The sequence below is a fragment of the Manis javanica genome, chromosome 11 (assembly GCF_040802235.1).
Source record: "Manis javanica isolate MJ-LG chromosome 11, MJ_LKY, whole genome shotgun sequence".
Lineage (NCBI taxonomy): Eukaryota > Metazoa > Chordata > Mammalia > Pholidota > Manidae > Manis > Manis javanica.
This window is the reverse complement of record NC_133166.1, coordinates 32,917,243-32,930,762: the sequence shown is the minus strand read 5'-3', so window position 1 is coordinate 32,930,762 and position 13,520 is coordinate 32,917,243. Positions and strand designations below refer to the sequence as shown.

At 45.7% G+C, this 13,520-nt stretch overlaps 1 protein-coding gene across 18 annotated transcripts in view; it reads right to left on the bottom strand.

Annotated features, from left to right (window-relative positions):
* Positions 1-13,520, bottom strand: part of MICAL2 (microtubule associated monooxygenase, calponin and LIM domain containing 2) — a 223,832-nt gene that overhangs the window by 98,064 nt on the left and 112,248 nt on the right. For all 18 annotated transcript variants that reach the window (XR_005063413.2, XM_073216210.1, XM_073216209.1 and 15 more), the window contains 5 exons: positions 13,364-13,511; positions 12,063-12,262; positions 11,580-11,686; positions 3,321-3,389; positions 243-392 (listed from right to left, as the gene is read on the bottom strand). Coding sequence is in view for 17 of the 18 variants with exons in the window: in XM_073216210.1 (XP_073072311.1) it covers positions 243-392; positions 3,321-3,389; positions 11,580-11,686; positions 12,063-12,262; positions 13,364-13,511 (674 nt within the window). In the remaining variant the exon portion in view is untranslated. The remainder of the gene's footprint in view (positions 1-242; positions 393-3,320; positions 3,390-11,579; positions 11,687-12,062; positions 12,263-13,363; positions 13,512-13,520) is intronic.

Sequence of the window (13,520 nt, the reverse complement as noted above, 5' to 3'; positions counted from 1 at the left end):
TTCAGGCTGCAACAGCACAGTTGCATGGCTGTGACATCCAATGGCCCCCAAAACCTGAAATATTTTGCTGTCTGGCCTCTATTAGAAAAGTCTGATTTCCGGTCTAGGAGAAACTCCAGTTCACCTGGGCCAGGCCTGGCTGGCATAGCTGAAATCCATCACTATCCTGAACATTTCTGCTGGCCTGTCAGTGGGTTCTGCTCAGCAGGAAGGCAGGTCCAGTAAGCATTGACAGGACTCACCTGCTTCAGGACTGACGGGTTCCGAGAGTTCTCCTCAAACTTGGCCAGCAGCTGACTTGCCATCGACTTGACTTTGTTCTGGTTTCTGCCTTCTTTACTGCCACTGCCTTCTTGTTTGGAGCCCACGCTCTGGCTGGAAAAGGCTGCAAGCTGCAGAAAACCAAGTCAGTGCACTGGCTGTGGGATCCTGGAACCCTGATATCAGGAGGTGGCCTGGGTACCCAGGACATGGGGCTAGTTTCCTGAACAGGGATGCCTTCCTTGGCCTGAGAAAGTGAGGCAGAAGAAGCAGGTGATGCCCAGTGGAAATAATGTTCACAGGAAGGACTCGCTTTCCCAGGTGGGCACGTGCACCCAGGCTTGGGTGCTGGACAGAATGTGAATCGTGACTCACACTTCCCAACTGGCAACTTACTTAACCAGTCTTGCTCTGTTGCTGCTTTCTTTTAAACAAGATTTTAATTCTGAAATAATCTTAGATATACAGAAAAGTTAAAAAGATAGTACAGATCATTCCTGTATACCTCTCACCCAGCTGCACCTAATGTTAACATCTGGAATGATCGTGGGACTGTTACCAAAACAAAGACATTAATACTGGCACTGTACTATTGACTAAACTATAGACTTGATGGGGATTACACCAGTTTTCCCACTTATGTCCTTGTAGGTGTAATCCAGGATCCCACATTGCATTTAGTCATCACAACTCCTCTCACCTCCCATCTGTAACAGCTTCTCCAACTTTCTTTACCTTTTGTGACCTTAACAGTTTTGAAGGGGACTGGTTAGCTATTTTGTACTAAGTCCCTCAATTGGTTGGTCTGATGTTTTCTCATGATTACACCAGGGTTGCGGGTTTTGAAGAAGGATGCCACAGAGGTGAAATGCCTTTATTGCTTTATATCAGGGTGACGTGACAAGCCAGATGAGATGTTGGCTGAGGTCACTTGGTTATGCTGTTTCATAGAATGGAGTTCTATGTAAGATTTCTTTGGCTCATGTGCTAAAACTAAAACTTAGAAAATTACCAGTGTTCATTGAATATCTGTTCCCCCTTAGCACAGGATCTGCTCCCATGTGTCTCAGAAGTATAAATGACAGTCGTGTCAGGTGGGCAGTGCTTCCCCAAGGAGACAATGAGTCTCCCACATTCTCAAGACAACAAAGGTATCTTCACTTAGAAGAAATTCATGGGAAGAAGCAAGTTAGTGCCAACATTTTTGAAAAGATTCCCTAAGAATAGTAGTCCATGGGAAACTTTGTACAGCTACTCTTAACTGTTGGAAAAACACAAACCAGAGAGTCATTCCCCACTTCAAAATGGGAAATATAACTCTGAACATCATTGGCTTGAGTGCAAAGGGGGATGAGTTTACAGGGTGTCACTGTTCGTACAAGGCCAAAGTCAACTGGGCAGTGGGTCGTGCAGATCAGCACATCTCAGATGTTGGTGTGTACACGAATCCCAGAGGGCCTCCTTCAAAAACAAACGCAGGTTTGATGGTCAGGGTAGGCCCTGAGACTCTGCATTTCTAGCCAGCTGCCAGGCAATGCTGTTGGTTTTTGGTGCACACTTCAAGGAGCTATAATTTAGACAGAATTACTGCTTGGTTAAATCTGACTTTAAGCAAAATAGCTGGTTCCGACAATGGTCCAGAGCTCTCTCAGAAGGGGCAGGTGCAAACCAGATTTCTTCCCACACTCTAACTCCTGTGCTGCCATCAACAAAAATAGCACAGACACCTTTCAAATAAGCCATGAGTGAAAGGCAGGAGAAGACTTCTACCTGATACAAAACGTATCAGAGGGAAGCTTCTTGGGAGGAGGCAGGAGCAAATCACTGGCACTTAGGGCGGGAGCCCACACCCCCAGCCAGGGAAATGGGACGTCACCGCTGCCCTGGTGATCAGCCTCTGCTTCCTTCTCTCAATTTCTCCCTATTTGCTGGTTTCTTGCTCAACAAGAGCCAAAGGAGAGGGAGGTAACAGCTCTTAAAGGGATCACCCAAAGAAGTTCTGGAAAAGGGTTGCTTGAGCTCATTGGATAAATTGTTTGTGCATGCTTTAAGATGTGAACTGAACTCCAGTTACCCTTATCAATGCTTCTTTGGCCCCCCCAGAAAATGAGGGGAGCAATAGGCAGCCCCCCAACTCCCTGAGGTGGGCCTCATGGCTCTATTGTTATAAAGTTCACTGTTGTGAGAACCCGCATCCTGACCCTGGCCAAGGTTTCCACATGAAGCAAGTCTAGACATGGAAAATGATGTCACAAAAATATACAATAATAGCTCTGCAACCATGTAAGATATAAGTCTTTTCTAAGTTCTATAACTCAGGAATCAATGTGTTATATGAACTCTCCCACGTGCCTCTATGTCATAATTTTGACATCAGCCAGTAAGGAAGGTAAAGCTGGCACTTACAGCTCCCTGACAGGAATTAAGCTTTCTTTTCTGGGATTAGACCAGCTTCTACAAAGGAAGCATATGTCCCAGGTCACTTTAAAGAGCTGCCTGGGAAAGCAGAATGTGGTACTCTCTTCTTCTGCTAATGAGTTTTTCAGTAGCAGAAGAGTCATGATTGAGAAAGTAGCCTGTAATTTTCTTCCTTCACCAGAAGGCGGTGCTTGTGCGGCTGGGACATACATCTTAAAGACGGCGCACAAAACATAAAAGGTAGAAAAAAATTGTGGCTGGGAGAAAAGTGGGGCTGCTGGTACCTCTTTACTACCTCCTATGAAAAGTGATTAAATACTGATTAACATAGGTGCTCGGCACGTTACATGTCCTCTGAAATCTTCAAAAATCCTGCAGTTTCATACATTTCCAATGTATGGTCTGATGCTTTACAGATGTGAGCCACACCCTAGGAGGTTATGTTTTCCAAGGTAACACAGATACTTAGTAGTAGAGGGAGGACCAGAACCAACTTTTTCCATCAAACCAAGCTTGAACATAAGTGGTTCACGAAGGAGGAAAGAGGGAAGGGCCAGTGCTGCTGTCACTGTCAGGTGGGCCTGTGGCTGCTGGCTGGCAGGCAATGGGCCTTGGTTTAAACTGACACTGTACACACGAACCTCATCCAGATTGTGGAAGCCTTTCCGTCTCCGTTTGTTCATGTCATTTTCTTCGGTTTGGCTGTCCACCTGCAATAGCCAAGAAAGCGTGGTGAGCTCAGGCCATTGAGGTCTGCAGAGCACAAAGAGCCTTGAGCCAGCACGGGAATACAGCCCTGCCCTCAGGCAGCTGCCAGCCCAGGAGACAGGCAGACATCAATCACACTGCACCATGACAAATGCTATCACAGACTTCTGCTCAGCATAGCGGAGGCAGCCAGCGGTTCTATCAGAAGGGGTGGGAATCACATCCCAAAAGGTCATGTGGAAACATCCCAAAGCACAAAGAATCCCTGTGACGTGGGCAGGACAGGGACTGTCTCATTGACAATGTGGTCTTGGGCTCAGGGCAGTCACAGGCAGGCCTGCTGATGTCCCTCAGCGTGTAGCCACACTGGTCCTACCTCCTACAAGGAGGAGGCACTGCTTGCCTGCAGGCAGCGATTCTCAGGGCTTGGATCAGTGGTCCAGGGATTTGATGGAGAATTACATCTGCATTCAGTCACCCTTGTAGCCACCAGTAAATATTTTATTTACTTCAAAGAAGCATCAGATATGGTCTGGAAACTAAGAGGACCAGAGAGCCCAGTTTGTCCAGGACAGTTTGATTTGCTGGAGTTTTTTTTTGCATGATTATTCATTGTGCCTCTTTTCATTCTCAAAAGTATCTTGGTTTAGACAATGATATGGTTGCCCTACCAATAACTTCTTGCAGTCTACTCTCTGCTGTCTGAATTGGAATATTTAAGTCTGGAGAACCCTGCTCTACCCAAGTGCATTGAACCAACTCTGTTAAGGACCACCAAAGGGCACACCCATTGTTAGGCTTGTCGCCTCAAGGGAAGGCGTGGGACTGCATGGGTGGGGTTGGTGCTGTGTGCTGGGATGGATGTGGGGGGCTGGATTTAATATCTCCTCTGCATCCAGGTAGGTACGCCTATCCTTGACACCAAGGTTAGACCTCCCAACCCACCTGTGTCTGATATTTTCTCTGTAGGCACCTTTGTATAGACATTTTTACTGCAAGTATTTTTTGCTGCAAACATTTTCACTGTATAACTAATTGGCTATATGGTAATTTTGCCATGAAAGAAAAACATAACTGATTGAAAGTTTGGTTTTATTTCCCCACTGACATAGTACTGACATTTTTATATTATATAAATCTTAGCTCTCATAATGGTCTGTATAGTGGTACAGAGTTTTTTGGGGTTTTTTTTACTTTTTTTAAAAATTTTGTTATCATTGATCTACAATTACATGAAGAACATTATGTTTACTAGGCTCTCCCCTACCCCAAGTCCCCCACACAAACTCCATTACAGTCACTGTCCATCAGCATAGGAAGACTTTGCAATGTCTATCAATAGACACATGCCAATATGTCAAGAACAAATGACAGCGTAGAAGGTTTTCACAATGCAACCCAAAGCTCAGTTACAAATATGCATCCTAGAATTTGGAAACTGAGACCTCTCTTAATGAAGGAAGAAATTTTAGCAAAAAAAAGAAAAGAAAAAGTGCAATAATAAATAAGGACACAAATGAACAAGCAAAAAAAAAAAGAGTATTATGAATGAAAGACTTTGAAGACAAGTGCTGAGGTATAACCCACAAGACAAAATCGGTTACTTGTATAGCATAGCCATGAATCTACACTATACATTTTGAATGTATTCAAATATTTTGTATTTCATAATAAACTTTTTTAATTTTGTTATTCATTTTCATGTTTCATTATGTCCTTTCTAATCAAAGTGACTCTTAATTTTTCATGCTTTTATCTTTTATGGTAAAATTGCTTTATGGCCAATTAGTTACATGGTAAAAATGCTCACAGCAAAGACGCTTACGGAAACATTACCTAGAGCCCTACCACCAGTGTCCAGCTGGGGTCTTCTCCAAACGGCCTGCCCCAGGAGGATTATGGAGCCATCCCCACCGTCCAGGTATCCCTCCTGCTGGGAGCCTCTTATACCCTCAGAGGGGCCCTCCACAGCAGGCCCAGGTAAGTCCCAGACTCTTTTCCACCTTGGATGCAGTAGGAAGGGCTGCTCGCCCCTCTCTTCCCTCACACCCAGAAGTAGAGCCCAACGGCCTCATACAGCTGACCCTTGTCCAGTCACAGGGGGGTTCTTTTACCTCCTGGCTGATCGGTAACAGCAGTAACTACCACAGCCCCAGCACACAGTCTACCATGTACCCACTTGCTTCCAATTACTTCCCAGCTCTTTCACTTCCCATCACCCCATCTCTTCCTCTTTACTTCCCATCACCCCATCTCTTCCCCATATTTACCAGCACCTTTTATATTTTTAAAGACAAGATAAACCACAGTTTAGTCACTGATGTTTCTTCAAAAATTTGACCGTTCCCTTACCCAGGCAGCACAAAACAACAGATCAAAGGGCCCGCCTTCCCCTCAACATTTTCTCAGCTTCTCATAAATCATTATTCTGTGAATGGAAATGATTTCAACCCAAATGCTTGGGCAAACACCAAGAGAAACAGATGACCTTATTTGCAACAATGTTGGGTCTCAGAAGCACAGGCTGTCTAGGCCCCAGTTCCACAGCCTGTGAAAGCTGCTCTGGCCGGCAGCAGGGAGACTGGAGTCTGAGAGAACAGGATGTCCTACCCAATAAGAACACTTCATGCATAATTTTAAGGGTTTTCTGTTGTTGTTTTTTTGCCTGTTTCCACCTTAAAGGAGGACTTGGCTTTTCCCTCAAAGAGCAACGTATCTTACTCTTTTTTGCATTTAACAGCCTGAATTTGACTACTCCAATATCAGAGACTGCACAGGCCTGTCTGTTAGCCACAGGCTCGTAAGGAGCATTCCTGGGGGACATGCCCCGCAGCAGCACCTGAGAGGAATCCAATCCTTGGGAGGGGAAGGGGGGAGAATACAGGAAGTGAGTGGGACAACCGCAGCTCCTCTGATTCGGCCTGACCCCAGACAATCAACTGTAGTCTACATGGAAAGGTTAGCAACATACATACTCAGAAGGTCTTTACCATTCCTTATGGATTTGTCTTGGAAGCACTGATTCTCAACTAAGAACCAGGTTAAAACAAAAAGGTGAAGAAAACTCAAACCCCTCAGATTTACCTCATTTTTTCTTATCTATACCTCTCTATTCTGGCAGCTAAAATTGCCTTAGTATACCTATTTCCTTGGACTCTATTTTGTTCTACAAAGAATGGGATACAAGGAGGAAGGAAATACTAATTGTGCCCATGCAGAGAACATGAGAATAAACAAATAACTTACTTTCTTTTCCTATTAATTTTGTCCTGCCTTTCACCCTAAGAACACTTTCTTAGAATGATTTTCCAGTGATTTGAAAGGCTCTATATAACAAAAGACATTTATTAAACTAATCGGTGTCTCCATTAAAAAAAAATCAAAGACAAAATCTGATCACTTATTTGATCAGCACAAAATAATCATGTTCCCATATTTCCTGACTTAATGTGATTTTAGCCCAACACAAACAAACTTTATATTTAATTAGTTAGTATAGCCTAACCCTGGAGAAATTTAAATCTGAGTCATAGGAAGAGAAATTCGTTATTATAGGCAATGGCCTGGCTGAGTAGGGAGGCAGCCATGACATTTAGAAAGATGGCAGTTACACTGGCAAGATAGCTCTTTTCTTCAATGGCAGAGCAATAAGAAGTCACGGGTTCAAGTTCCTGCCTGTGTGACCTTAGGAAAATCCCCTAAGTTCTGACTTCAGTTTGCTTCCCTATATTATAGCTATAAGAGAACACTTATAAAGCTATTATAAGAACATTTATACAGCTATTATAGCTGTAAGATACTTCCTAGCTCATAAATTGTAAGGATTAATGAAATCATATATTCAAAACACTTCTTATAACATAAAATGCTAATAAGTGTTAGCCACTGTTACTTAGGTTAATGCTAGTTAACTAAATTAGAAAATCTGAATTCTAATTCTGACTTTTATATTCGCTACCTATGTGACATTGCAATTTAATCTCTGAACATCCAAGGGTCAAATCTCTAAAATTGAGATGAGAATACATTCACCACCTTCCTTAATAGGGAAAATGAGGAGCACATGAGATATACATGAAACTGCTTTGTGTGCTGAAAGCACTACATCAGGTTGCACTGCAGACCCATGTGTTCAATCCAGCTAGTTTCACTCGTCTTTTCAGAAAATAAACACCTTCATTTAATCAGTATCCCTAAATAAAGGGCAGGAGTGATCATTTATGGAGCCCTTTCCATGTGCCAGAGAAGGTGCTCAGACCTGCAAGGTGCATTCATTCATGTCTTGACTGCAATGCAATGCAGTGTTTATTATAATTGTTTTGCAGAAAAGCAAAGGAACTTTCTGTGAGGGTCACACATGTGCTGAATCCCCAGCAGCCCTAAATATGTATTTGTCTGCCTGGCTGCAAAGTGTGTTCCCATTCTGCAAATCAGCTCAGAATTCTAGGCTGCGATTGTACAGAGGACAGGAGAGAGATCACCCTACAAACCACAGGTGCCAGAGGGACTGCAGTGGAATCTAGTACTCTTGCCTCTCCTAAACTTTCTTCAAATCTCTGAGTTGAGAAGTACTAGAAACCTAGCAGGGAGCTTTGGTTGCTGAGTGTGGGTTCTGTAACAGAGGCTGAGTGAGAGGAACTTAGGAGGGTCCATTAGAAAGTTAGCACCCTTGGGCAGGGTCCTTGCTTGCCTTGTCACATACTACCCCAGCACCCAGAGGAGGGCCCAGCACAAAATGGGTACTGGGTGAATACCTGATGCATGAGTGGCTGGGCAGAGGAAGCACTTCTTTATCTAATGCCCCTGGCTCTCAGGACAGTGCTTGTGCAGGGGGGTCAAGGAGAGAAGAGCTGGGACCCCGACATGAGTCATGCTTCGTGAACTCCACCCCACCAGGGACTGGTGCTGGAGGAGGACCTGGGTCCGAATCAGCTGAGTGGGGTAAATATCCCGGCTTCTGGGATAGGCTTTTCACAAACAAGTCATCACTTTGGTGTTGTTTTTGTGCCCTAAGGAGCGGGCTCAGAAGAGGAAAACAAGGGTCAGATACCCTGAGGGTGACTGTCATGTATGAGAACTGCAGTGGCCGTGAATCCAGCCATTGTCCCTGTGTGGCAGGTCTAAGACAGCACAAACAGGAAGACAGAGACCACAGGTGTATGTCCACATGTCACCTGTGGTACATGATGACAAGGTCTCTGGATCCCAGGAGTTATGCCATGCCATGAGGCTTTTAGAAGCTGACCAGGATCAGAGGCAGATCTGTGGAAGCAGAACAAGGGCTTTTTAAGGGGGAAATACAGTCCTCAAGCCCTTCTCCTTTTTCCAGGTGTGGGCCATCCAGTCTTCAGGCTAATAAATCAACCCCAGGGGTTATTACCACTCACGAGAGGGACAACCCTTTGGCAGATGGATGAGAAAGTTATTCTCTCTAAAAGTAAACTAAGTCCTTGGTGAAGGACAAGGTTTTTATTTTGCCTGAAGTTGAGGAGTCTTGTAGGGATTGGGATGTTATCAGAATTAGGGATGAGAGAATGTTGTAACATCAACAGTGAAAACCAGGAGGGAAAAAGATTTCTAAGACTGGCTCAGCAAAAAAAAGCAATGAACCCTCTTTCAGACTGAGATGCTGCAGTGTGAACAAACATGGGCTGCTCAAGTCCTATGTCAAGATGCTCCTCTGGAGTTAGGGAGGGGGTAGTGAGGGGCAGGGAGGGATCAGGAAGGGGGAGAGGTCGAATACCAACACACCTGTCTGTACAGACACTGTGTGTGCTATGGTGCAGAATTACCATACCAAGCATGGACGAGCCTGCGTCTCTCACCCACAGGGACACAAGAGCTTGGGCATTGAGGATTCTGTCTAATTGCACTGACATTGCCTGTGTGTAACTGTGGTGGAGCCTGTGTGTGTGTGTGTGTGTGTGTGCACATGTGTGTGTGTGTCTGTGTGCAGTTTTCGGAGTCTCCTGTGCAGACACGTCCCTCATACCCACCCCAGGGGAAGCTGGAATAGACTCAGTGCTCTTTGCTTGTAAGAAACATTAAGACCAAAGGGCATTGCAAATGGGTCTCTCAATCCAAAAAGGTACCTAGATACGACAAGAAGACACGTGGTCAAGTAGGGAGAAAGACCTTTGTGTGTGGTCTGATCACCATGCTGGCACTGAGAGACGGACAATGTGCTGTAGTACCTCAGTGATGACCAAGGCAGAAGGTGACCCAGGGGCTTACTAACTCACCAACCCACCCAAAGCAAGTATTCAGTTAGTTTGACGAAAAAGAGAAGGACAAATAATACCTATGCCAGGTACTTCAATGACCTAATCTCTCTACTTCTTGAGATGGGCTGCCTGGACATGGCTCACAGTGTGGCAGGGCTGGGCAGGCAGAGCCCACCCACTCGCACTGCATTTCCTAGAGGAAAGTGGAGCGAGAACCCAGCAGTCCTGGAGGGCCTGGCTGGCCCCCTGACTGCCGACTTCTGACCGTTCCTACCTCCTGACCCAGCTGGCCAGCCTGTTTTAATTCGGTCACTCTGTAAACAGAGGTGTGGTGAGCGAAAAGTTTAAACATTCGTCTCCAGTTTTCTCTGCTGTCCCCAGTGTGGGCTAAGTGGTGGGAAAAGCTGGATGAATGCAGAAAGGTCATAAATTTTTGGCTCAGAGAGCTTCCAGAAAGGCTGCCCTGGCTTGTTTGGGATGGAAAGCCCAAAGCAGGGATCCTTGGTTTCAGAAAAACTGGCTGTGCTGGGGTGGAACAAGCCTATGACTGGTTTCTGAGAGATGTCTTTTGCTCCGCGGGGCAACACAAGCCTCACACAGAACCTCTGAGTGAGGCAGCTTGGAGAGCAGAAGGGGACAGAGGCTGGGTGCAGCTCAGCCATTTAGCTCCCTGCTGAAAACCTGCCCATCTTCGTTCCCAGCCACAGACTCACTACCCTACTCCTTCCTGAAGACAAGGCATGGCAGAGCGTTACATACCCAGCTCCTGGGGTTGGCATGACTGTTGCAACATTCCAGGGAGTACAGACCTCAGTGGGAAAAGTGACCACTCCTCACACAGCCAAGGGAAAGGAGGCCATGCAGACCCACCCCCGCCATGGGCAGACAGGCTGGCAGGACATAGCATGACTGGCCAGGAGTTAAGAGATTCTTGGCAATCTCAAGAGACCAAGACACATGCAGAAGCCTGCAGCCCTTTGCTGGGTGAGGGGTGGGCTGCCCCACCGCCCTAGAGGGAAGACAAGCTCTATGCAAGTAGTTTGACCTTGCCATCTTTGGGCCTCCATTTTTTAATAGGTAAAAATGAGCACATTAAGCAAGATCATTTGTATTATAACATCCATGGAGATGCCATCATTCAAGTAAATTATAATTTCTCATTAAGCCTGTACTTCCCAAAATGTGTACCAAGGCACCCTGTGGCACCATAGTGAGGTCACAGAGGAGCAGCAGGGTATTTTTAATTTTTTAGGGAAATATGGTGATGTCTGTCATATACCTTGCAAAATACCACTTTATTTGGACTTAACTACTTAATCAACAAAACTTTAAGGTATTTCTTTCAATCAGGAGCATAGAAAAAACTACTGAGACTCTCAGGGTGCCGTAAGTTGGGAAACTCCAGAAACCTATTTTTTAGGGTCTGAGCACCTCAAAGGCAAGGGCTATATATTATTCACCTCTGTGTATTTGCTCCCTTCATCTAAAACAAACAAAAAATTCATCCCTAAACTTGGCTTACAGTAGGGCCCAATAAATATTTGCTGAACAGGTAAAAAAAAACTAATGGGACAGAATGTGCAAACGCAGCACCGCCATACACTTCTGCCACTAATGGCCATTGTGCTCCTGATCTAAACTGCTTAACAAAGCGAGAAATGGTCTCTTCTTCCCTACTTAGGGGGCAGAGCTAATCTGATTCCCTCCTAAAAATACTCACCAGCATGAACTCTCAGGGGCCTCCCAAGCCTCCTATAACCATTTTTAAGTCACCTAAGCCAGCTACATGTTGCCAGAGGCAACTTCCCAAAATAGTCAGGTACTGAACTGAGTTTTACTCATGTCTTCAGGGAGCACTTGATCTGTGTAATTTCTCAGCATGAACAGATCAAGAGCATGACATTCTCCCTTCCCTTTGCCCCATCCAAGTGCAGAGAGAAATTAAACAAACACCAGGCTGAAACTTACACGTGGAGTCCTTTTCCTTGGAAACGTGAGGTTGAGATAGTTACTGGAAATGGATGATTTGGCCATGCTGAGGTCAGAGCTTTGTCCATAGTTTCTGCCCCAAGAATCTGTTAGGAAGTGAAAGGATGACTGAGACTGGGATTCTGCCAACATTACCCCAGGGCTCAGCAGGTGTTATTGCTACAAGGTCCTTCCAGAACAGTTCTGTCACCCCCAACTAAAGACGTAAGTGGCCTGGGTAGGGGGCTGATGTAGCTCTATCAGTGACCTCCCAGGGATGGAGTGGGGCAGACCCTCAGCCTCACGTGGCACCTGCCACACAGACACACTTCTACACATGGGTCTGAGTGGGTGCTCTACCCCTCTTTGGCCTCAAAGTCAAAGGAAAGGCATGGGTCAGGCCCATAACAGAGGACAACAGTATGAAGAGAAGCCAGGTGCAGGCACCTGGCAGAGATGGCTCACCCAAGGGCAGGTCCTTACCCACAGGCCTCAGCGGGGTGCCCCGGAAGAGCTCGTAGAATCTGGACAGGTACATGGCCATGCTGAGTTTGTCTGGCCCCTGGGCTGATGCCATCTCTTTGCCTGTGATCACTGGGGGGATGCCAAACTCACGCTCGGCCACATCAAATGCCAGCTGGTTGTTCTCCACGGTGTCATCTTCATTTAAAGAATCAAAGTTGCTATAGAATCAAACAAGGTGAAGTTCAGGGACAGGTGACAGCGATGTGAAGAGATGAGCAAACTTACCCATTATGGGTGTCACTCTGGCAGGTGTCGGAGGGGGTAGGGAGGAGGATGAAAGAGCACTGACCCCAGCCCCTGCTCCCAATCACTCCCAGCCCCCCTTCCCACCCTACACCTGGAAGAAGACACTAACCCTGTCCTTCTCACTCAAGGTGGGACCGAATCAGGTTTGGGCCATGATAATGTCATGAGGCCTGGGCTGAAACAATCAGGCAATGATTACTACTTCTTTGGAAAATCCATGAGCTACTTTATTTTTAAGTAGTTCCCTTATGTTCTTTTCCTTTTAATTATACATGTAATATGGGCTTCTTATAAAAAAGAATTGTTATATATAAACACACACAGTGACAAGTGAGCACCCTGTCCCCTTCTCCTGGCAGCCTCACTTCCTAAATTTATCAAATGATACCCTTTAGGAGGTTTCCTTTCAGCCTTTTGGGTGAACTTGCTCATGGGTGTGAGGTTACACTGCAGTTGATTCAAATATAGTGTCAATACCTGGATTGTGCTTTCGACTTCACAAAGTGTTTCCACAAACATAATCCAATCTTCCTAATGACCCTGTCATTATTCCCAACTTATACATGAAGACACAAACTCCAAAAAGATAAGTGGTTTGTCAAATGGCACACAGCTCATTGATCTGGGTCTGAAATCTAATTCTTTTGGACCTCAGACTGGTCCGCACAATTAGCTCTTTCCGATAATTCCCCTCTTGAGGGTAGAGCTCCAAGGTGCGAATATTCAAATTTCCCAAGTGTGACGATGGAGGGAGCATGAGGGACGAGTGACATCACTGGGCCCAAGCCACTTTTGCTCCTCACCTATCAGGAACACAGACCAAACAAGTTGCTGGCAGAGAAATCAGTGCAAAAGGAAAAGAACATAATTAAGAAAAAACAAATTGAAAATATGTAAATAGAAATTTTGAACCAAGGTTCTGCATCTAGCGGAAGAACCCTGGTTTCCCTTGTCACCAGGGTCCCCTTGGGCTGTGAAGGGCTTGGCAGCTCCAGCCTGGGCCTCAGACTCACATTAGCTCAGGCCGGAAGCGATGGATGATGGCACACAGGGCCAGGCCACTCTGCCAGGATGTGGTCAGGTCAGTGACGTTGACGTGCTGGTAGCCCTCAGTCTGCTGCTGGCACCAAGTTAAGAGCTTGCTAGGCCGAATGTCTGACTCTGAGTAAG